The 25,678-nt window shown below is 37.3% G+C and overlaps 2 protein-coding genes across 3 annotated transcripts in view; one reads left to right on the forward strand and one right to left on the reverse strand.

Annotated features, from left to right (window-relative positions):
* Positions 1–9,684: 9,684 nt before the first annotated feature.
* slc6a4b (solute carrier family 6 member 4b) lies at positions 9,685–17,312 on the reverse strand. Its single transcript, XM_061729992.1, has 13 exons — positions 16,996–17,312; positions 16,103–16,237; positions 15,705–15,924; positions 15,412–15,550; positions 15,157–15,291; positions 13,776–13,879; positions 12,907–13,034; positions 12,677–12,789; positions 12,203–12,334; positions 11,867–11,966; positions 11,633–11,733; positions 11,000–11,167; positions 9,685–10,896 (listed from the first exon to the last, which is right to left on the reverse strand). The coding sequence occupies exons 1-13, from the start codon at positions 17,183–17,185 to the stop codon at positions 10,816–10,818; spliced, it is 1,746 nt and encodes a 581-aa protein (XP_061585976.1). The 5' UTR covers positions 17,186–17,312; the 3' UTR covers positions 9,685–10,815.
* A 6,366-nt stretch (positions 17,313–23,678) lies between these two features.
* Positions 23,679–25,678, forward strand: part of sgsm1a (small G protein signaling modulator 1a) — a 34,816-nt gene continuing 32,816 nt past the window's right edge. For both annotated transcript variants that reach the window (XM_061729127.1, XM_061729128.1), the window contains exons 1-2: positions 23,679–23,718; positions 23,860–23,903. In XM_061729127.1, coding sequence (XP_061585111.1) covers positions 23,700–23,718; positions 23,860–23,903 — 63 coding nt within the window. In that variant the 5' untranslated portion in view covers positions 23,679–23,699. The remainder of the gene's footprint in view (positions 23,719–23,859; positions 23,904–25,678) is intronic.

The following is a 25,678-nucleotide window of genomic DNA, read 5'->3' on the forward strand; positions in this document are numbered from 1 at the left end:
GACTCTACATGTGGTTCATGTTTATTTCCAAAAAAAGCTGCTAAAACGCAGGACCAATCGTGTTCTTTTGTCACGCAACATGATGGTTATGCTGATCTTATCAAAAAATAATCATGCTTGCATCGTATTCATTAATCTTTTTCAGGGGAATCACGTGATTGACTCCACCACAGTTGGCAACATCCCAACTTCCTGCTCGACTCCACTGGGGAAATAACATTAGCAGTTTACTGACTGACCACTAGAGTCTGCCTCTAAAAACTAAGTCAATCTCAATCGACTCGCATGTTTACAGCTTGGTTGAAAAAAAGCAACAAATGTATGTATAATTATGAGCGTGATTTTCATAGCTGGATGTCATAACTTTTGCTACACTTTTGACTTGTAAATAAAAATCCAACAGAGCAAAGGCATCCATATTTTAAAGAGAGCACATTTTGTGGTGTTGAAACAGATGTAGACAAATCTGTCTTGCATTACATGTCCCAGAAGCTTTGTGGCTTGTCAATATACATTTGAACAAATTTCAGTCTGGCTTTTTTATGATTTCCTCACAATAGTGGAGTCCTCCTCAGTTTTCCTCTTTGGCTCAGTGATGGATGGTGCGATCTGACACCGATGTACTTTGGCCTCAGAGTTCTTCTTGAATCTGTTTGGAGGTTTTTCTGGGCTCTTTGGTTACCATTTGTATTATTCACTTCAATATGTCATTAGTTTTCCTCTTGCAGTCACATCCAGGTAGGTTGGCTACAGCCCAGCCGACCCAAAAGTTCTGAATGAAACTTCCAACTGTGGTTACAGGACCCTGAAGCTGTTTGGAGATGGTTTTATAGCCTTTACCTTTTACACGCTTGTCTAGACCACTACAGTTCACTGTGGGATGGCCTGGGACGGGTCTGAGGACAAAGCTTAGTTATGCAGCAGCCAGATTGAGATAACTGCATCAGCTAAACTGAATGAAATGACATCTGAAACGAGAGTTCACACTGAACGTTTGCTCTGATCTCTGCATTCCTGATCGACAGTCAATCAGACTGGAAGTTACAGGTTAGTAAAAGCTAAGCTTACCAAGATAGAAATAGCCAATTGTGTTTGAATTAAAGTAGGCATGTTTTAGTTGGCTTCCAGGCTTGCTTGCTCCACCAATTTGGAGGAAAGAGGTTTCAAGGCATTCAATTAAAAAACAAAAAAAAATCGTGTTAATCTCTGAAGGTAAATTAACATTCCTCAGTAAACCTATGGGTGAGCTTGTCCAGTTCTCCTTATGCAGTCTGTCTGCTATGTACAGACGTGTAATGACATGATTGAAAAGGGTGCAATTGCAAAGTATCTCTGTGGTATTCAGTAGCTTCCTCACGTGTATTGTGTGGGATTCACAATGAGATTCAGTTCTACAAACAAAGTTGTTGATGTACTTGATAAAAGAACAGGAGACAGTATCCATTAGATATTTCCAAATTGAGTCAACTGTCTCCATTTAATTTTGCTGCTGTACTGTATCTGTTGATCTCAGTTTTGATAGTTAAGTACAACAGTTACCAACCACGTAATGAGGCACTTCCATTATGCCTATCTTTAGTCATAAAGCAAAATAACATTAACCTACAGTTTGATTTTCAGACTTATTGAAAAAAAGTTTTTTTTTTACTCAATCCACACAGTTGTTTGCATTTTTAACATTCTCACAGTCTGCGATGGACTGGCGACCTCGTGGACCCCTGCCTCTCGCCTGAAAATTAGCTGGGATAGGTTCCAACAGACCCCTGTGACCCTGCAAAGGATAAAGCGGGTATAGAAAATGGATGGATGGATGGATGGATGGACATACAGCAGAGTAATCGAAGCGCTTTTCATTTATTTGTCAGCATTTATTATTTCAGTGCAATGACTTACAGCAATTTATTTCCATGTCGATTTCTTATCTCACAAGGTTGAATATATAGGTATTAAAAATAAAAATAAAAAATAGCTTAATAGATCTACAGCTGAGCTCATTTGATTGAAATCCAGCGATCGCATTCACATTAGGAAACGGTCATTTCAACAAACACTCGTCATAAACCAAAATAAATACAATTAAAGGTTTTCTTTACTCAAGTAGAATAAATAAAAACTATCTAAAGTAACATGCCGACATTTAACATCAGCCCTCTGTGCCTATATTTACCAAAGTCATTTTATTAATGATCTATGATCCAGATAGACGTTTAGATGTTCTTGAAGTCTTGAAGTGACACCACAAATTTTCAGTGAGGTCAGGCAACAATGCAGGAAAGAGCATCGTTCCTCTATAAGTTCTTTTTAAATTGAGGATGTTCCTTAACCAGCTCGGACAAACTTCACGTATTCATTCATTATCTATTCATGTATTGATCTTCTGATGGTCTAATATGCAAAACCTTTGGTTTACAGGACCAAGAGTTTACTGAGTGCAGTTGACTGTCTTCTGAGTAATCATCAGATTTGCCCTGATGTTACTCCTCTCCTCTAACGCTCTTCATCTAGATCTCATGTTTGCTGAAATGACAAAGCAAACTTTTGCACACACTCTTGCACACACTCTTGCACACCCTTTTGAAGTTCGACGTAGCTGTCCTCACCATCCAATCATGAAAAGAAGCAGAAAAAAACTCACTGACTGAGACCATGAGATAGTCTTAATTTACAATCACAAAAATAGTGTAGTATAGTGTGCATATTTTGCGTGAGTTTTTGTGGTGGCTCAGATTTGTCCCGGGAGAACAGCAGGAGTGTTTCTGGGTGTCAGGGATCTGTTTCAGCGACGGGACATTGGCTTGTAGACACAGACAGCCATGATGATCATCAGCAGCAGCAGGACAGCGAGGACACTCCCCAGCGTCACTGTGAGGAGCAAAACACGCTCAATCTCCGATGCAACACACGAACATACACCAGCATACGCTTTTAAAAAGGGTCTCTCGGAAGAAAGACAATAGGACTACAAGGCGATAAATGCTATGTTATGGTGGGAGAGTCACGGCCTGCATTGAGCGGTATCAAACATCAGGTCTCACCTAAGTTTTGCTTCTGCAGGACCACATAAGCTCTTTCTGTCGGTTTGGAGTCGTCGTGCAGAGCGCCCACTATCACACTAAAAACACTAAAACACATGATTACAGCCTGCGGGAAGAGATGCAGCATCATAGTGATGAAGGATGGAAGAGGAGGATGAGGATGAGGAGGAGGAGGACGTTCTTCTTCCGCATTTTCAGGGTCCTAGAGCCGGTGTATTACAGTTTAGTCAAATGAAAGTGGATTTTTCAGTGTAAAAGAAGTTTATTGGCTGCTATTCCAGTAAATTATGTATCTACGGAAGAGTATTAGGGCCATGCAAGAGAAAAAACATTTGAGACTGGAAGATATTTATTGTGCACTTCGAGAAAAAACTCATAATGTCGAGAAAAAAGTCGAAATGTCGAGATTAATGTTGAAGTACAATTTCGAGAATAAAGTCAAAATTTAGCTTTTTTTCCTCCACATTTCAACTTTATTCACGACATTTCGACTTTTTTCTCAACATTTCGACTTTTTTCTCTGCATTTCGACTTTTTTCTCAACATTTCGACTTTTTTCTCGACATTTCGCCTTTTTTCTCAACATTTCGACTTTTTTCTCGACATTTCGCCTTTTTTCTCAACATTTCAACTTTATTCACAAAATTTGGACTTTTTTCTCAACATTTCAACTTTTTATCGAAATTGTACTTCAACATTAATCTCGACATTTCAACTTTTTTCTCTGCATTTTGACTTTTTTCTCAACATTTCGACTTTTTTCTCGAAATTGTACTTCAACATTAATCTCGACATTTCGACTCTTTTCTCAACATTTCGACTTTTTTCTCAATATTTCGCCTTTTTTCTCAACATTTCGACTTTTTTCTCGACATTCGACTTTTTTCTCAACATTTCAACTTTATTCACAAAATTCTGACTTTTTTCTCAACATTTCGACTTTTTTCTCGAAATTGTACTTCAACATTAATCTCCACATTTCAACTTTTTTCTCGACATTTCGACTTTTTTCTCAAAGTGCATAATGAAAAAAAATCTTCCTCCTCTAAAATATTATTTTTATTTTTCTCCTGCCTGGCCCTAATACTCTTCTGTATTTTTGGGTATTAATATTGCTTACAGTAAATATTCAAATAGCATTAAATTGTTTATTACAAGTCTGCTCTTTTCTTTTTTTTCGTTGACAAATGTGTAAAAATTACAAAAAAAAGCCACAGAGTGTAATTCATTTTCAAATTTAAATACGTAAGGTTATAATCCTTTGACAGCTAGGTGTAGATGGGTGAAGAATAAACCAGTAGATTATTTTCCAACTCAGGCTGCTGGACAACATTTTTTTTTCCAAGCAGTGTGAAGTAGAAACCCAAAAGCTATAAAATCTATTGTCTTAACTAAAACAAGAATGCTGCATCCATCACATTTCTGAAATGTCAAAGCGGTATAAAGAGCAGATAGAAAAGTGAAGTTCCTTTAGGGTGATAGCCTTACATAATTTCTCTGCATGGTCTTTATCATCATCAGTGCATTATTATAAACTCTTCCAGCCGTTGATTGCATGGCAGCAAACCCTAATGAACATTAGGAAATGTCACTCACGGAGGCCTGAAATTGACACTGGAAGCTTCCTGGATTAAGTCACAGTAACAAGAAATATAAATTACATTAATTACTGCATGAAGTCAGAGGTCTTGTTGTGAAAATAAAAAGTTTTAACAGATGATTATCTTTTGTGATTGACTTAAACAAGGACGTGACGATGACAGAGGTAATAAATTAGACAAGAAAACCGATCCAGGTTGTAAATTTATGAGCATAAGCAAACGACTTTCATGTTTTTTTATCGGTTTCAGTGATTCACGAATAGCTTCAGCAACTACTTACTGTTTCATTTATTTAGAAAAGAAATCTGGAAGTCCTATCTATTATTTCACATCATTTGACTTAGTCTATTTGAGCTTATGATGTTTTATTTGACAGTATGGAAAATAACTTGTCTTTAGCATCAAAATGGCAGCTGAGCATGTCTTGAAATCCAAATTAGTCAAGTGAAAACACCCTCCGGGAAAGGATAAAAACAGTGATTAATGAGCTATTGAGTCATCCTGAAGTAATTATGTAACATACAAACTGTTAATGTAATACAACAGCATGTTGAAAAACCAGTAGGATAGATTTGGTCACCATGTACCACCACAAAAATTTTATGCAGTAGCCTACTGATATTACAAGTTTGTGTTACTATTGGCATGGATGATGGACAGTGGTATCAAATACATAAGTCCAAAATATCTCACCCGCTTGAGTTGAATTCTGATGTGGAGGCGCAGAAATATGGTTCACATCATGTTTATACACATGAAACAGTTGTGCCTTAGTGGTTCATGGAAGGGCTCACTGAGACCATCCCCATGGGATAAAATAATTTTGTTCCAGGATAGAAGTAACTTTAAATCATATTGCAGTGACACTTCCATCTGTTGGCACAAGTGCAGTCAAAATAAGCTAGAAAAAAACAACAGAACATTGTTACCAGATCTTGTCACTGCAAGGGTGTTATGGTACAAGTCATTGCTATAACTTATCGCTCGTCTCCGTCAATACAAGCTAAGTTCCCACAAAAGCATTTCAACTGAGTTTAATAAGCCACAAGATGCTTGAGAATACTTTAAAAACAAAGAACATTTGAATATTGTATCTGTTTTTGTGTGATCAAATTTGAAGTAATGATTGCAGTTTTACCTGGTTTTATTCCCTTTATTTATTAGCTTTAACTGAGCTTGAAAAAACAGATAAACAAAAAACCACGGTGAAAAACATGGGTTGGGTGTCAGTGCTCCTTTAAAGGAGCCGTCTGTAAGAAATGGCCAAAACTGGTACTGCAGTCACTTTCAAAATATTGTTGAGCGGCGTGTACCCTCCCCCTCCTTCCCCCGACCAGAGGTTGCCAGTAGGGGTGTAACGGTATATGTATTTGTATTGAACCGTTCGGTATAGCGTGTTCGGTTCGGAATGGAGGCGTACCGAACGAGTTTCCACACGGACATATTAAGTAGAGGACCGCTCGTTGTGGAGCAGAGCGCTGCTGCAGTTGCACATGCAGTTGCGCTCACACCGAGAAAGTATTAAGATTAAAGAAAAAAGCACTAACTAATGAAGAACTAAAGAGCTAAGCACATAATTGTGACAAGTCCAGTGTTTCCCCTACCATCGAGACCCCGCGCCAGGCCTGAAAAAAAAAAAAAACAATGATCATTTACGTTTATGAGCACCGTACAGCCGCTCGCCGCGTACCCTACGCCGTAGGATCTGCGTTGGTGTAACGCGGCACCATAAATCAGCCGTAACGATGCGAGTACCGCTGCTGAGAGCGCGGGCATATTATTATACATTATGGGATGTATAGAGTTTGTAGCCAGCCAACTATGGCGCCGGCCAAAAAAAGAAAAAATATCGCGGGCGACAGCCAACATGATATAAAGAAATGTTTCTGCAGGTCCGTGTGTTTGTGTTTGCATGAGACACTGCAGGGAAGCATGAAGGAAAAAACCGCCCGACGACACACCATGCGTCCGCTGGGTCCTATCGCCGGCACACGTAGAGCCAATGTTATTTTGTGTGTGTGTAATAAAACAACTAGCACGTTTATATTTTGCATTTTGTTTTCTTACTGTACCGAAAATAAACCGAACCGTGACCTCCAAACCGAGGTACGTACCGAACCGAGATTTTTGTGTACCGTTACACCCTTAGTTGCCAGGTAGGCTGCAGAATGCAGCAGGAACGTAGGCTGCCATGGCTGCGATAATTAGAGCCGAGCTGGCAACCCGGATGCCGAAACAATACTGACTTCGTGATTGGGAGATAGGTGGAGGGTGGAGCTTCAGAAACAATACTGACTTGGTGATTGGGAGATAGGTGGAGGGTGGAGCTTCAGGCCAAAACAAAAAATGACAACATAAACATCAGTTGAGGGCTGCAACTCCTCTTTTTAAACTGGAATATCCTGGCTTGAGTGCTGTTGTCAGTGACATAAGTATTTGAAATGAACATGATTTTTAAATGTCTGTTGACATATCGGGGTCATTTTATGATTCGTTTTATTATTGCTCTTACATACAGCTCCTTTAAGATGATTTATTCAACTTTTATATAAAAACATAGTATCTAAGATTCTTTGGTCCACCTTTTTATACTGGTTCTCTCCTCTTTTTGTTTTCTTTCTGTCCTCTGACATTAAATAAAACTGCATCAATGCTGAAGAAACAGTTAGGACCATAAACCATGCTCAAAACATTTTTAGTGCAGGCTTATTTTCTCTGTAATTCAACTTTATATTTTTAACAATATTGTGTTCATCCCTTATATCACCTTGCTGCTGCACATCACCTGTCGGCAGTTCTGAGCTTCTGCTATTTCTGAATCACCTTAAATTTGCATGTTTTCATGCAACTTTACTTCATCTGATATGAAAGAGTTGAGTTATGATCATATTACACCGTTAGTGTCTTGCATTAACCAGGAGCCAGAGTCAGCTTGTTATATATTGCAGAGGTAAAATGGTGCAATTTTAGGTGGACTGGTTTTCATCTCTCTTCTCCTCCCTTGCACATTTTTACTTCCTGTTACAGCATCTTAAAAAATTACCCGGAAAGGCGAGGTGAATGGGATTTTGAAAAGTGAGGGGAACTTTTCCCCCCTATGCTGCGATGTACATTATGGATGGTATTTGTTATAATGCCATTATTTTTATACATTTCAAAAGAATAATTCATTATAAATGTGATACTAAACTTCAGCTCCTACATGAAAATCAATCTTTCTAACTATTTCTACAACTCATTTACAGCATTCTGCAGACTGCTCTAATACATCCCACAAAATGTAGCTAAGGATAGAAATAACGTATTGAAGAGGCAGGGGTGCTGTGCTAAGTTTTAAGAGCATTGCTGTCACAAAGGTAGTGTATTTTGTTATGAGGTTATGAAGTCTATTGAAACAAGTTCAGTCATAATTCATGAAATTGTTCATTTGTTTGTTCGTTTGTTCGTTTGTTCGTTTGTTCGTTTGTTCGTTTGTTGGTTGGTTGGTTCGTTCGTCCGTTCGTTCGTTCGTTTGTTTTCATTTATTTCGAAGATGCATAAAAAACAAGAAAAAAGATAAGAAAACAAATACAGGTGGACATTCCACCACATAAAGAAAAAAACAACATCAAAACATATATTTCGGTTACATGTTCGAAAAGGAGTGGGAGGAAGTATAAACGTATTTAATCCCACCCCCTTTCCATAACAAAACATAAATTATATGTCTGTATTTATTTTTTATACTATATACTAATTTGTATAAATATATATCATTTTTACAAAAAATAACCTGTTTAATACAAGATGTAAGATCTATCATAAATATAATATAACTATTATATAAATATAATACATATATCTAAGTATATAAACATACAAAGACAACATGACAAAATAGCAGTACACACACAGCTGGTGATCTTTAAACACAGTCTTCACTTTTATACCTCAAATAAACCATTTCTTTATATATATTCTTAAATTGTTTTATGTTTGTACAATTCAAACCATTCCACAGTTTAATTCCACAAACTGATACACAAAAATGTCTTTTTGTTGTACGCACAAATAAAGACTTGTGAAATGTGACACAAAAGTAAGTAAATCAATGAGTCAATAAGCAGGAGCTTGTAGATTACACCAGGTCATACTGTCAGCTATATGAGATAACATACAAAAATGTGTGTCATGTTCATCTTGATATTTTTATTTTTTTTAATCAAAAAAGTCAGACCAAACATATTCCTTTGCCTGCAGAATTATTAAAGGGAAATGTATCGAAGTGCAGTGTAAAAGATATTCTCTTCTAGTATCCACATTCTCCTCACAGCTGAGTATAACACTGTTCACCAGTTTCAACAGACATTGAACTAAATAAAACTTGTAATTGTTCCTTCTTTTTTCCTCTTGTGTCCACTTGCCTTCTATTGTAGCGTATTCTGTCAGAATGAATGGCATCAGCAGCAATCTTTTCCTTAATACACTCTTTGAATCAGCGGGAGGAAAAACCACCATATTTAACAGGGTCTCTTTTATGCGTCTCCTGTGATTGCCTGTTCCCTACTTCAATAGCAGTCACTGACACAAAGGGGCTTTGATCTGCACGTCCATCAACCAGCAGCAGAACAGCAAGGAATTATACATTTTGAGCCACTTTCTGCTCTGTAGATTTATACCCGCTCTCCTTGAAGTAATTGGAGCTGGCTTGAATAAATTTCACCTGTGTAAGTAAACATTTCCAGTAAAAGAATCATGTGACACAATCGTGTGTCACATGAGAGAGTTTGATGACCATGTGATGGTTTAGGCTGCTATGTTTCCTTGTACGTTCATGGATTCTGGATGATGCAAATTAGTTTGTTAATTAGAATATCTAATAGAGGTGAACGACCATAACAAAGACATGAAGACCTGCATATGGATAATTTTAAGAACAAGAAACATGAGGGCCTGTTGCAACATAAATAGTGTAATTTAACTGTTAAACAAGAGTAAGAGTATCTAAATGTTTGTTAATGTTCATGTTAAAGCCTCAGCAATGAAAGGAAACCCACATATCAAACACGTTGGTCAAATTCACTTTATATGGATCTTTATAGAAACCATGTTGAGGAGGACACAATAATTATCACATATCTCTTCTGAACGTAAGTATAGGTGAAGCTTTAAAATAAGTTAACGTTTGTGACTAATACATACTATATCTGCAAAAAACATCTGAACAGTCTTCAGTTAGAGTGTCTTTTGGAGAGGAACAATATCAACACCACCTTGACCAGGTTTATACATGATTTCAGATTAAGGCAAAACTGTCTGACTGGAGTTCAATAAAGCCAGCAAATGAAGAACAAACATTTTTCATTTCAAGGACTAAGATGGAGCACAGTCATAAAAAGGCTTTGCTAAAATTGTTTAATGAAAGAAGAGGATATTGGGTTTGTTTGTGACACAATACCTTGTAAAAAATTTGGTTAAAACATTATAGTTCTTTGTCTTTTTCTGCCTGCTTCACTTATCACTTGCAGGATACACAAAAGAGGAAAGCATCCTCTTTTGGTTGTTCGTTTACAGATATATCGGCATCTATCATGAAATCCACCTCAATAACTGAATTACTGACCTCTACATTATAATATAATACTTCAAATAACTGTTTGGTTGCTTTTACTCTGAAATTAGATGCAATATACTTTTTCTATGATTAGTTTAGTATTGAAAAGGGCTGATAGTCATATGTTGCAATTTTGTCATCGTCACTATGTGGTTCAGCATGCGGAGCTGATTTCATCCACATTTCACACAGTAGAGAAAATATTAAATAAAATGTTCCCATGCTGTATAAATTACATTTACATTTAAAAATATGCATTTTTATTGTCTGTGGCATTGTGTTTTTGTAAGATAAACACTGACAGATCATGGAACCACTGACTCCTACAACCACAAAACTCACACTTGAAAATAGCAATATGAAAAAGCTATAAACTGTCTCAATAACGTAGGTCCAAACCACATAAGATATGAGAACTGCTGTCTCGGGCCCTTTTAGCATTACAAATGTAGCAGCAGAAAGTTAACTGAAAAGGTCAACATCATTAACAGGTGAACAGTCATGATGTCAGATGACGCTGAGGTTTGATCACATGTAACTTGTTATTTGAATGGGAATTCACAAGCACACGGAGGTATTTATGTCTTTAAGGTACAATAACCATGTTGAGACTGTCGGTGTGGATGTCAGGAAGGGTCCTCTCTGGTCTTAGGCATACCGCCAACCTCTGTGGAGAACAAGGCCGGGATGGGGAAGAAGCAGAGGTTTCGTTAAGAAAAACATGGGAGTATTTTTTTCAGTATTTTGGGTACCTCTTGTCATTCACCTACCTGTTTCAGAGAACCAGGGGTCCACACAAGCTTGTAGACCATATAGATGGGGATACACATGAAGGATGAAAAGCCGATAAAGTACCCCACTGTGATGCTCCAGTCTGGGTACTTATAGTCAAAGAGCGTGAGAGGCGGCGCTTTCAGGAAGGAGCTCACTATAATATACTGAGAAGAGTTGAGAAACATTACACTCCCACTTTATACAAAATGCCAAAGGAGAGATGGATGCAAATAAAAAGCAAAGATATTCCACAGTGGCTGAGTGACATTTGCTCAAGTGTTTTGGAATATGCATGCTGTGTAAAAAGTTTGAGGGAGATATTTCATGTAGAGAGGAGTTTCATCTACAGAGAGTACTTGAGCGTTTGGTTTCTGCAGCCTTCAAAGGCTGCTGGTCCAGGAGTCTTTTGATCTCACAACAAGCGTTCACTCATATCTTATCTGCTATGGTCCATTGATCTCTGGATATCTTAAATATATTATCCTTTTTTGATCCTTTTAAAAGGGCTAAATCTTAAAAAAAAATCCTTGTGTGTGAACATATGTACATCTCAGCATTTTAGACATTTGAATTTACTTGTTGTGCTACTACAGTAAATACAGCTTAGAATACATTTTTCTTTCTTTTACCGCCAGAAATGCTGGACTGATGGCGACCCAGCACACCCTCCAGAATAATCCCGGAGCTTTGCCCAGCATTGCCTGAACATCATTGCTAAATCTATTGATACCTGTTAGCAGTCGAAACAAAAAAAGTTGTTACAATCTTTCTTTTTTAGACTATCAGTATTTGTGATTTGAAGGGAAGTAAATCTAAATAACACATTTAACGAAAAAAAGTTGATAAAAATAATATGTTTTTACCATAAAACCAGGAAACTGCGATGGCCTCCAGGAAACCTACTGCAATAATGGAGCATCCAACTCCAAATTCCTCCAGCAGCTTCACCACATAAGCGCCTCCCTGCCAATGAGATTTTTCATGAACTTATAGCATCATTAGTCAACCCTCTTTTCTCCTATTCGAGCAATAGCAGTGGCTATTTCAATTCATCACAATAAATATTTAACTCTTCAAGCTTTATAATGGTATTGTGTAATTTTTACTTGTAACAGTAATTAGGAAGTGATTTCTATTGGTTAGGGTAATCAGTCTCATATGTAAAAAATAACACAAAAAAACAACAAAAAACGACTTACATTTGTGAGTGTGCTCAGAGAGCCTAAAAAACAAATAACTACCAAGCACAGAACGAAAAGTTCACGTCTGTGATAGAGATGATCAGGGTATTCATCCATCACGGCGGTGATGATGGCCTCCAGCCCTCCAAACTAAAACATACAGAGACATCAAAATGAAAATAAGTCACCTAGTTGTATTGCATGTACAGGATTTGGAATCTCCGTGTCAAGGCTTGCATTTGAATAACTGAGATTAATGTACAAATCAAAATGTGTCTGAGATAATACGCACAATGAACAAAGGGCTATATTGTTATCGTCACTTTAATTTACAGTCTATTGTAATACATCTTGTAACTTGTCAAGGTGGCTACTAATAGATCAGGTTTAAAATGATCTAATACCCCGTCCCACTGAAAAGTGTTGTTGCATTTTTCTTTTCTGAAATTAACATTTCATTGACTCCAATCATGCAGAAGTTTAAGCTGATACCGTGCTGTCCAGTCCCAGGGTGATCATCATGACAAAAAAGATAATCGCAAAAAAGGTTGAGCCCATCATGTTCGCAATTGCCTCTGGGTACGTGATGAAAAGTAAACTGGGTCCTGGAAGGAAAAACAATGACAAATGGAAACGGATCAGTGTGAGTATTTTGTTTTGTGTTTTAGTTAAAAAATCTCTTTTCTTTTGCTGGCTTCATTTTATTTGATAAATTTGCTGACCTTTATCTCTGGCAACGTCCTCGACCTCCACCTGCCTCATCTCGGCCATGTAGCCCAGCACCGTGAATATTACAAAGCCAGACACAAAGCTGGTCAGACAATTAACCAAACTGGTCACGATGGCGTCACTGATGGGAAGAAATGAAGAGATTACAGTAAATACTGATCAAGAAGACAGAGATGTATAATTGTAATTCATATTACTCGTAGTCAAAGAGGTCTGGAGCTGACGTTTTCATTTCTACCAGAGACATAGTTCACTGAATTTCTGTCTGCGGTGGAGGTTATTCACCACTGGCCTTTTCACCTTTATTTAATTTAGTTATAATATCAGCTTTGTTATAACTCTGATAATAATAATGCAATAGAATTTGTACATTCATTTTCTCAACCTTAAGCAATAACTGTGCACTGTTTCTTTCAAAGCATGTGCAACTACAGTATTTAATCTACATTACAACAGCATTGATATATGCTTTTAATATACTGTTGTAAATGAAGAAACCTAAATTGGTATCCAGTTTAACCCCAAATAATCTTCTGTTTTCACAGAAACACTAATAATGTAAGCATGCACAGGGTTATGTTATGTATCTGCATGCAGCTTTGCATTTTTGTCTGACCTGCAGTGTTCACACCTCCTGCTGCTAAAATTGTCATCCTTTTCAACATTTTGCAATGTGTTTTAACAATTAAGCCTTTGCTCTCAGTTTTTTAACTGACACCTTAAATTTGGCAATAGATGTTTTCACATTTGACTGATGGTATATAATTGTATCACCAAGACTATCTTACTCTTATGAAGCTGTAAACTCTCTGATTTACAGGATTAAGAGTGTCATATGTCAGTGGATATTGAGCGACTGTACCGATAGCAGTTATTTGTGAAAGGGTTGTAGCTGGACAGAGCCAGGAGGACTCCAAACCCGGGGCCCAGAGAGAAGAATATCTGAGCAGCCGCGTCCACCCAAACCTTAGAAAAACATAGACAGAAAGACTCGTCACCCACGGATGCAAATGGCACATGTTCTGTAGGTTTCTACATAAAACGATATAACAAGTATATTAACCTACTCGTACCAAACTCATTTCCTTCATGCCTTTTAGCACTTTTAACATCATTTCTTTTTTTTCTTGTTTTGATTCTGATTGCCGAATATCGTTTTGGCAAATAAAGAGATTATTTCAGTTGTATGTAGGACTCGTAGCCACACAGCTGTAGGCAGAGAGATCTGAAGAGGAGCTTGCATTCGGCATTAAAAAAGGAAAAGGAGAGCGTAGGACATTGGTGAGTGAGACAGAAAAGGAGGCCTTTGTTAATGGGCAGAAAATCTAAACCAATTATGCATCTTATTATCCACCTCTGTGGTTTATTTATGCATCTCATTTCATCTCATCCATATTCTCTTCCAATTGAAGCACTTACACATGTTTAGCAAACAAAAACAGCGAGCCTGGACTGGAATAGACAAGGTTTAAAGGTTTAACTGAAATGTTGTCAGGTTGTTAAGGTACTAGTTTGTAGAAATGACATGTATATTATACATCGTGAAACATAGCCTTTCATACTTGAAAGATTCAGGTGTGTCAATTTATTTCATCAGTTTTTACAAGTTAGACCCTCATGAGGATGACTCCTAAATATCGTTAAAACAGTGCAGAAGTCTAGTCCACTGTCAGTCAGAGTTAAAGTTCTTATCAAAATAACATAATTCAGTTTTTGTAATCCTCATTCTCTGGGGAAAATCTATCTCAATTCTGCTTCTTCTTTTCCTTTCTGCTGCTCCCTTCAGGGGTCACCACAGCAAGTCATCCATCTCCATCTATTCCTGTCCTCTGCGCCCTCTTCTCTCACACCAATCAAATCTAGCTGGATTAAATGGATATGGATATGGATGAAGATATGTAAAGAAGATAAATAAACTGTAAAATTAATACTGTAAAAAGACTGTTAAGTAGACTGAAATAATTGGACATGGTTAAAATATGTTAGAAATATCATAAACTCAGAGGATTTTGTCTTTCTCATCTATCAATACATCTGTTGCCTGCATCAAGTTAGGTTTTGAGCAATTTTAAATGTATTCTCTTACAAATGACAATTGATCAAAAATATTTTGTCTTGGAGCTTAAGATTTGGAATAGTTTGATTGTCAGGCAGCCTAACTACTGCGGATATAACCACGGATATAAGAAAATGGTATCCTTTTCTGGAAAAATGGCTCCCCATGTGGCTTTTTAGCAACTCACACTGGTTTCCAACAGCTTTCCCCACTGAGGTTTTAGGTAAAAGACCACACCTCTCCAAGCTCCTGGCAAAGTGGCCCCTCGAATTAACAAGATGAAGAGTACAATATAAGGCAGGGTGGCAGTCACCCATACAACCTAGAATGAAAGAAAGAAATATCAGAGTAAGAAACACAGATTATGGTGAATGAGATGTCAACAATGTCTGATCAATGTAAAGAAAATGCATAATGATACTATATTTCTGTCATATGCTACCTTTCCTGAAGTCTTCACACCCTTCCAGAGGCTGAAGTATACGATAGTGAAAATGAGAAATAGGCAAAGCATCAGCTGCCAGCGAACACCCCCGACATCTCTCAACCCTGATGACTTGTGGATCTCAAGAACGTTTCTCCTGTTGAAATAAAACACAAGATTTACCAACTGGTCAGCTGACAGGGCAAAAGTTACTCTACAAATTCACAATCTTGTCTTATTACAGCAACATTACTGTAAAGCTATTTATATATGTGGTTTCTATTACTGTACTCACACTTACATGCACTTACGTGTAAAATTCCTCTGCCGGAGACCTTGAGGAATTCGTCCAAGTCACGTTGTTCATCCCAAAATAGTTGGTGCAGTCGGGGGTGTTCCACACGTTGTCACAGTTTGTCCAAGGCAAGATGCTGGAGAATGAGGAGTAGAAGTAGAAGAGGGCCCAGGCGATGATGGTGTTGTAGTAGAAAGACACATACAGAGCGATGATGCATATAGCATATCCTATACCTGAAAAAGAAGAAGTCAGCCATTTAATATTCCTTTTCAATTTAATGCTTTGCTTTAATTGACAGTCATAAGATTCATTTTGGACAAGATAAAAAGAGAAGACAAGTAGACTTTTTCAATTTTTTTTATTAATTTTATTAAATGCGAATATGTGCAGTAGAGAAGTGTTGGGCCTTACCTTTGAAAATGGGACAGATGTGTTTCCATATCGATATGGCTCCAGTTCTGTGGAATTGTCCCAGTGCTAGCTCCATGTAAAAGAGTGGAACACCACCAAAGATGGCCATCAAAATGTAGGGAATCAGGAAAGCACCTGCACGCAAGGTGAGGGTAGGTGTTATGCAGAGGTGTTACATGAAAGTCACAAAGACTCTTTGTGGATATGTCTCACAGTTCCTGGAAATGACAAACTCAAAAATGACTTCAGACTTGTTTGCTCCATGACACTCTTTTCAAATGCTTTTCAGAGGACACATCTGTTAAACAAAAAAAGTCTATAGACCTCACTCTGTTCTATTCTCCTTAATACTCTTCCTTATCAGTTTATATGGTTTTCCCAATTCTGATTATCTATTTATGTAGTTTTTATATATTTTTCCCTTAATAGATTTGTATGAGTCATATGAACACAAATGTAAGTAATCTGCTATTGAAAAGAATGGTTAACATAAATCTACCCAACTTTACAATGTAAGAACCCTTAGCATGGTCATATGAAATTATGGAGTGGAAAATTAAACTATGCATGATTTTTTTTCTTTTCACCAAAAATACATTTTTATATGTTGAAAAAAAAAATATTGATACTGATTTGTAATTTTTAAATGAATACATCAACAACACGAATAAATGCTGTCTTATGAAAATGAAAACATTTTATTGGACGTCTCAAAGACGTCTGTTTAGCTCAGTACCGTGGACAGTTCCAACTATCAGTCATTTTAAGCCTTTCTGATATTTAATTGATATCTCAAAATATGTTCATTGAGTGTCATAGAATTGTCCAAGTTAAGACAGACTTTTCAAAAATTCAGCTGAATGACCTGGTTAAAATTTCTAGAGTATACTCACCTCCACCGTTTTGATAACATATGTAGGGAAATCTCCAAACATTACCCAGGTCCACTGCAAAACCAATGACAGACAAGAGAAAATCCATCTTTTTGCTCCACTTGTCCCTGGAGTCAGTCTGCGTGAGGACCGGCCCCGGGGCAGCGCTGTTGGGGCTGTAGCCGGGGTTCGGGGGGCTGGGGTGCGTCATGCTGCCGGCCGTGACCGCTGAGTCCCGTCGGGCCACCGGACTGTGAAAAGTCACCCAGAGGAACCGGCTCCACACGGAGGAGGACGCTTCTCCCGTGGTGATGACAGGCCGAGGGGGAGGAGTTGCTGGAGCCGCAGCGGACACTTGGGGATACCTGTTTGTGAGGAAAGAAGAAAGGTGCTAATTAGTCCATGGGCCAGAGCCCAACATTTCCCTTGTCAGTACCACTCAAGGTGACAAAACTTACTTATGATCCATGTGATACTTTTCCTGAATCCATATGGTCCTGTGAGTATTTCAGTTTTTGTATTTTGTCTCTGTTGTTCCTAGATGACACAGGGCTAAAAGATAGTAGGTTATATCATTTAGGCGAAAATTGTGTAAAAATGTGTGTTGTTTATAGTTTAAAGAGCTGCAGTGACCTCTATGTTCGTCAGAAAGATTCACATCTTAGCTTGAATAAATGCTTAAAAGGTCCCCTTTAAAATTATACCAAAGACAATATTGTGAAACATTGACAGATGAGTCTAAACCAGGATACGCACCAGCATGTAAAATGTAATTTTCTGAAGGGGGAGTGACTTCATTAGCTGATAACTATGATACAGCTGCCACTCAGGAACAGGGGCGTCAATTGGGTATGGCAAGGTATGGCAGCTGCCACACCTTGGCTTCAAGGGAAAATGTAAATGTTTGTTTTTTAAATACATTTATGGAATTACTCTGTGTCTATTTGTATTGATTATTCTATTACTTAATACATATAGAATAACTACAAATGCAAATCAGAACAACATGATCGATTTCACTAGTTATTATACACTGCAAAAACTCAAAATCTTAAGAATATTTGTCTTATTTCTAGTTAAAATGTCTCATTTTTAGTCAAAAAAAAATCTCATTACATTTAAGACAAGACTCAAAAACAACCATTTTCACTTGTTTCAAGTAGATTTTCACTTAAAATAAGTGGAAAAATCTGCCAGTGGAACAAGATTTGTTTTGCTTGTAATGAGAAGATAAATCTTGTCCCACTGGCAGATTTTTCTACTTATTTCAAGTGAAAATTTACTTGAAACAGGTGAAAAAGTTATTTTTCTGGTGATTACTCTTGTTTTAAGTGTAATGAGATTTTTTGACTAAAATGAGACATTTTAACTAGAAATAAGACAAATATTCCTGGTAAGATCTTGAGTTTTTACAGTGAGCAAGACTGCATTTGAAAAAGATCAAATTTTCTTGACCACACAGATAAGCTCCATATCAGACTTCTGTGATGAGTATTTGCTGGACGTGTTGATTGATACTCTAGTTAAGTTCTGTGACTCGTAACCTTGCCATACCTTAGCTTCGACTGAATTGACGCCACTGGTTATCATACCAAAATATCATCTACAGACATGGATATTTTCAAAGATTATAAGCAAGTTTTGTCACCTTGAGTGGTACTGATATCTGCTCTGGCCCATGGACTATATTTGAGAGCAGATTTAACACCTTTTTAATTGAAACATCCAGGCAGATTTAGAGCTTCTAAAGCTGTTGTATTATTACGACTAGTTAGTTTTCATTTGCAATTTTTGCTGCAGACAGAAACTACAATGTGTTACCTCAAACCCACAGGGATATCCTTGAGTAGTTGGAATCTAATTTTCTTAGCATCTTTTTTTTCAGTTTATGTGTTGAAATAAGAGCCTCTGTCAGAAAGAAAAAAGTGTTTCATTCCCTAAAGCAATATTTTGATTAAAAAAAAATCTCTTATTTCAGAGCACTCACTTTAATTTAGCTGAAATCTACTTTAGTACTGCAAGTCACATTCACATTCACATTGGACATAACAAATGTGTAGATAAAGAAAAATTATCTATGGGTGTTTAGTAACCATTTTATGCTCATTATTTATGTACAACATCAGGTAGGAGTTGTAAATATTCATGTTTCTCTTTTTTCCTTGTTATTGAAAGCCTACGTGCATATATAACATTTTGGCAGCTTAATTAAATGGATCACTGTTGATGTACAGTAATGGCTAAAAATATTAAACCACACTTAAAGCTTATGGGGAGTATTACTGGGAAACAGCTTAGTTCTGTGCAGTTCGTACAAAAATGATATTTGATAGAGATTTAAATTTTACATTTTAAAAATAAAAATGTATGTAACGTTTTAATAGTCTTTGATTTCGATTTAAAGCCAAGGAAAGTTTTTCTTTAAAGCAGATATCTATATTGAACTTTAAAGTGTAAGATGTAAAGGTGATGAAATTACAAAATTCCTTCACAAAAAAAAACGTAACGAAGCAAAAAGAAAAAAAAAGAAAAAAAAAATATATATATACATACATACATATACTGTATATAAAACTGTTGGTGTGGTGTCTTGTGCCAGCCAACCGGGTCGGGGACCTAATTTTGGGGTTCTGGGTGTGGTCTGGTGGGGGAGACTGAACATGGGTGGTTTTGCTGATGGAGTGCAGCTTGGTGGGATTGGGTGTCAATGTGTATGTGGGTGTAAATGTACAGTGGGTACGGAAAGTATTCAGACCCCTTTACATTTTTCCCTCTTTGCTTTCTTTGCAGCCATTTGCTAAAATCATAAAAGTTCATTTTATTTCTCATTAATGTACACTCAGCACCCCATATTGACAGAAAAAAAACAGAAATGTAGACATTTTTGCAAATTTATTAAAAAAGAAAAAGAAAAATATCACATGGTCATAAGTATTCAGACCCTTTGCTGTCCATTTCTTCTGATCCTCCTTGAGATGGTTCTGCTCCTTCATTGGAGTCCAGATGCGTTTTAATTAAACTGATTGGACTTGATTAAGAAAGGCACACACCTGTCTATAAGACCTTACAGCTCAGGGTGCATGTCAGAGCAAATGAGAATCATGAGTTAGAAAGAACTGCCCAAGGAGCCAGAAGACAGAATTGGAGACAGAATTGTGGCACGGCACAGATCTGGCCGAGGTTACGAAATAATGTCTGCAGGCAGCTCTCAAGGTTCCTAAGAGCACAGTGGCCTCAAAAATCATTAAATGCTTCCTCAAGGTAAATATAAAGATTTTAGGAATTCATTTACGAAATAAAAATGTATGTAACATTTTAATAGTCTTTGATTTCCATTAAACGCCAAGGAAAGATCTGTCAGATGTAAGTCGCTCAGGACCTCAGACTTGGCTGAAGGTTCACCTTCCAACATGGCAATGACCCTAAGCACACAGCTAAAATAACAAAGGAGTGGCTTTGGAACAACTCTGTGACCATTCTTGACTGGCCCTGACCTAAACCCAATTGAACATCTCTGGAGAGATTTGAAAATGACTGTCTACCAACATTCACCATCCAACCTGACAAAACTGATGAGGATCAAAGAATGGCAGAGGATCCCCAAATCCAAGTGTGAAAAACTTGTTGCATCATTCCCAAAAAGACTCATGACTGTACTCACCAAAAAAAGGTGTTTCTACTCAATACTGAGCAAATGGTCTGAATAGTTATGACCATGTGATATTTCAGTTTTTCCATTTTAATAACATCCTGTTTTTCTTTCTGTCAAGATGGGGTGCTGAGTGTACATTAATGAGAAATAAAATGAACTTTTTTGATGTAAGCAAACGGCTACAATGAATCAAAGAAATCAAAGAAAAATGTAAAGGGTTCTGAATACTTTCCTACCCACTGTATATAGTATCAGTGTGTAGTTGGATGTGAAAGTCTATGTAAATGTCAATTTACAATGCTAACATTTAGCATTAAAATAATGGATGAATTTCTGCATTACTTTGTGTATACATGTTTTTTTGCTTTTTCTTGGGGTTTTTTGGTTTTGTTTTGTTTTTAATAAATTCATAAGAGTCAGAAAACCAGATGGATATCAAGTGTAATTATGAAATATTGGAAAGGGGGTAGAATTAAATATGTTACACCGGATTTATGTGTAATGTGTATTGTCATATATATATATATATAGAGATGTGTGTGTATTTACATTGGGTATAGATTTACTTTATAGATTGATTAATTTTGTGTACATTCAGTTAAAATACATATAGACACATATATTCATACTAATGTTAATGTTGTTATGCTCGAAACTATATATATATATATATATATATATATATATATATATATATATATATATGGATGGATGGATGTTTTTATTCTTTTATTGATTAATTTCTGTAAGAACTAAGAAAAAAAGTCAGACTTGGCAAAAAGGTCACAGTACATTTGAACTTCCACAAAAATGATGCAAAACATATAAATAGCACCTCAAACCATCTTGGCATCCTGATCCTTTGTTAATAGAGTTTGGCGAAGACAGCAAAATCAAATCACAGCAGCTCAACTGCACTCATTAGGAAAACCTAATAAAAAGTCTTACGGTAATCAAATTCATCGCTTTTTGCTCTGAGCAGTTTGAAAAGACTTCTGACTGGATATCTCGAGAGCAGCGGTCATGCATATGTGTGAGTGGGGAGAGTGCTTCAAATGCAGTTACTTTGGGAAATGGATATGACACAGTCTGAGATAGGACAAGAAGCATCAAGCACCATCGGGAAATTGTCACTTAGAGGCCAAAGTGGTAGCCAAACTGTCTGGCCTGGTGTCACATGATTTACTGTCTGAGTCTCTGTCTCCGTCACCTGGAACAAAGAAACATGAATTCAAATTGTTTAGTCAACAAAAGTTGTTTCAGTCAATTCCTGATAGATAGATAGACAGATAGACAATCAGCTGAGGGAAAACAGCTGTGTTTGTTCAGTCAATGTGCAGGAGCCCGCTGGGGGTCCAAAGCATCACAACAAGCCACTGAGTTTTTGCCTTCTCAAACACACTATGCTGTCTGTCTGCATCGGCACACATGGGCAGAAGAACATCAGACTGACAGGAGCCTTTATCACTTGCCCTGCTGCCTGTTGGAGCATGTCAACTCCAATCAAACACAGATATGTGCATGTTGGCCCCTGCCCAGATGCATTGCTCATGGACAGAGAGTCATGGATATGACAGTGGCATTGTTGTTGTTTATTACTGACACATCAGAGCATCCCTTCAAAAACTCATGAATTAGTGCCGTTCGTTGACTTACCTTTCTAGAAAATTTGAGACTCTATTGGTGTCTAAGGGCTCTACTGAAAAAGTAACATGAAAGCACACATAAAGGTTTTCTATCTCTTGATTAGTATGCTAGGGCTAACTGGTGAAGGGGTCGGGTGTGCTGATTACTCAGGCAGAAATCCTGCTATGACATTTGAAAAGACAAGCTATTACCACAAATGATCTAAAGCCACTACTGGTTGTGAGTCAGCCCAGACAGGGAATCCTGGGCTGAGGATGTTTGTGCAGTTAACAGGGGGAAACGTGGGGGGGGGGGGGGGGAGTCCCATTCTTCTCAGTTTGTCATCTCATGTTATTGCTCTGTCTTTTTAGCACCCGATTCACCTGACAGCTAAGTCCTCCAGGAAGAACGATTAGTATGGCCCAAAGACTGCGTACTTAAGTTCACTGAAGCTTATAACAACTGCTCCTGCTCATATTCTGACTCAAAACATGCTCTCACTTATATCCTGCACAAGAGTGAGAAAAACTGTAGCCATATTGAAATCAAACGTGAAAAAAACAAGAATTCATGTGGATTTATTGGTTCTTCATTGTGGTATTGGGCATCCAATCTGAAATGACGCTATTGCCATCTTCTGGTCAGTGTAATAAATCTTTGTAAAAGTGTGCATTCACTGAAACCTCAACGTACCAGTAACCTGTCAGTATTTGGCAATAATAAATATTCCGATATTTGGAAGCATGGAGAGTTTTTCAATAACTGCTATGGATTTTAAGGCAGGAATTATGCATTGATATGCCAAACAGTTTGATGTTTTACATGAAAATGTTCATCAGTTCATCAGTTAGTCTTAAAATGTCACCTGGGATTTGAAATACGATTTGAATATTGCATTGCGATATTTGTCCTTATTTTGTTCTGACTGGCAACAGCTGTGCAGTACATAATAAGGATATTATTTATTTATTTATTTATTTATTTATTCATTTATTTTTATTTTTTTTTCAATGCAACTGTCATTCTAGATATTGACCACAAGATAGAGCCAAAACAACAAGTCTTCTTGTCGGCACATTATATTTTTCTCTTTGCGGCACATTCATTTCTCTCTTTTTTTAGTGCATTCACACAATTTGGTCTACAGTTAATTATTTTTTTTATCGAAAGGTGGTATTATTCCATTTATTTAATTGCAGAACTAGTACAAGTTTAGTTTTGTTAATACTGAGACACAACATTTTTGAAATTTTAATCAAGTGTTGTACCCTTGCAAGACATTATTATTGTTGAAGGCATCGTTGAAGTTGAAGGCTGTGTGATTGACGTTTAGGCCAGCCAATAGCTACGCGGTTTGTGTTGTAAGGGGCGTGTTTTCACTCGAGGTGGAGTGAGCCAGATCCGATCTCAGTACAGAGCAGAGCTCGGCTGTTGGGAGACAGGAACCATGGCAACAGTAATGGCAGGTGGGGAGACGGAAAAAAAACAAGAAAGAACGTCTAGATTCATTTGTCTTAAATCCTACTTTGTGTTTATTAAGAACAATGACTCCGTTAAGTGTTGTGATGGGTAAAAATGACCTCTGTGGATCATTTTCTGTGTTTTAGAGGCAGAAACCCGTCAGAAGCTGCTGCGCACCGTCAAGAAGGAGGTGGGTGTTTTCAGCTCAGCAGTTATTGTGTCGGTAAAAATTAGCTGTTTGCTGATTGTTAATGTGAGCTTCATTCGGGAAAAAAAAAGAATCAGAATAAAAACTTCTTGGATTTTTCTTGACTTTTGTGTCTGCACCTTCTGTCTCTGATGACACCTGAGACAGAACATGGCTTGAAATCTCTTCTGTTTCACAGCTTCGTTCAAAAGATTCGAGAATAGTTTCAAATATTTATATATCACTCGTTTATACGTCATAAAAAAAATTTATTTTTGGGTATTCCTAGTTTAGATGAAGCTGACTTTTATTATTCAGGAGGAGGAGCAGCACAAAGGAAACAGATTGTCTGCAGTCATTGATTGTGTTCATGGCAAAGCAAACCATCAGCCTGCTACCAAACCGTTCGTGGTTTTAGTTGGATATTAAGTATTGTGTGTGTGTGTGTGTGTGTGTGTGTGTGTGTGTGTGTGTGTGTGTGTGTGTGTGTGTGTGTGTGTGTGTGTGTGTGTGTGTGTGTGTGTGTGTGTGTGTGTGTGTGTGTGTGATGCCTGTCATGAGTTATGTGATGCTGAGAAGCAAACATTGAAGTAGCGCCAGTGACTTCAAAGCTTTGTGTTTTTTCCTGTAGTGCCACAAAGGACTTTGAAATAAAGCAAAATCATTTCAGTCATCCTGATGTTTGAGGTCAAAGACTTCCCCTTAGAGGTTTATATCCCCGCAGATGATTAAATAGCAAATTTTTCCAGGAGACTTACTAGAGGCCTTAGCAATACAGTTTGGCTGAAATGGTGACAAATCGACATTATTGAATACCTACAAACAGATCTGTGACACGTTAATGACACATAGAGCATTCTATCTTTACATGAAAGCAAACAAAGCTGACGTAACATTCAAGTTGCATCAGCATCAGTTTTGAGAAAGTTTAATTCATGAAATAATCTGTCTTTAACTCCTCTAGTAACTGTCGGTGTGTCCTTTATTTTTGAGACAGCTGTGTAAGAGTTTGAAATATTAGAGCGTAATAATCTTCCCAACTGTAATGTGAGGGACTCCAAATTGTGTAGAAATGGCCTTGTATCATATATAATGGCTTGCCACACTGATGGGCAGTAATAGCGCTGACGCCATTGCTGATGTGTCATACAGGTGGTCACACTTGTTTTCGATGTATTCATCAATTGATTTTGATTAGCAGCACCTGGCTGCTCCTGATCATTTTAATTTTTATAGAACAAGTAAGCATGTACTTAGTTTTGTTGTTGTTGTTGTTCACACACTGCTTCTGTCTTCAGGCACTGAACAACATGTATACAAGCTTGAATATGCTTCTGTATATTAGAGCTTGTATTTACAAGATACTAAAGAAACTTTATAAGGACTGGATGCTTTTTTTTTTTTTTTTTTTCACTTATGTCCCCATATGTAGAAGCTAAGATTAAAAAAGATTGCTGTGCTGGACCAGTGAATTGTCTTCAGATGACAGATAGTATCATCTATCTTTTTTTTTGTCTCATCTAACTACAGGTCATTCTACACACTTGGCAGCCTTGTCTCATTCGCATGTTCATTCGGTTTTATAGCAATGGATTTCTTTTCGTTCCTCATATATATATATATATATATATATATACAACCCTAATGAATGCTTTGAATCTTATCTTACCCTCCAACTCTTGGGAATTTTACTGCACAAGTATACATGCTGACATTAGGGGACATTTGTTTTAGCCCATTTCAATATAGCAGTATGTTGCAGTTGAGTACAGCACTGT

Source organism: Cololabis saira, chromosome 9 (assembly GCF_033807715.1).
Source record: "Cololabis saira isolate AMF1-May2022 chromosome 9, fColSai1.1, whole genome shotgun sequence".
Taxonomy (NCBI): domain Eukaryota; kingdom Metazoa; phylum Chordata; class Actinopteri; order Beloniformes; family Belonidae; genus Cololabis; species Cololabis saira.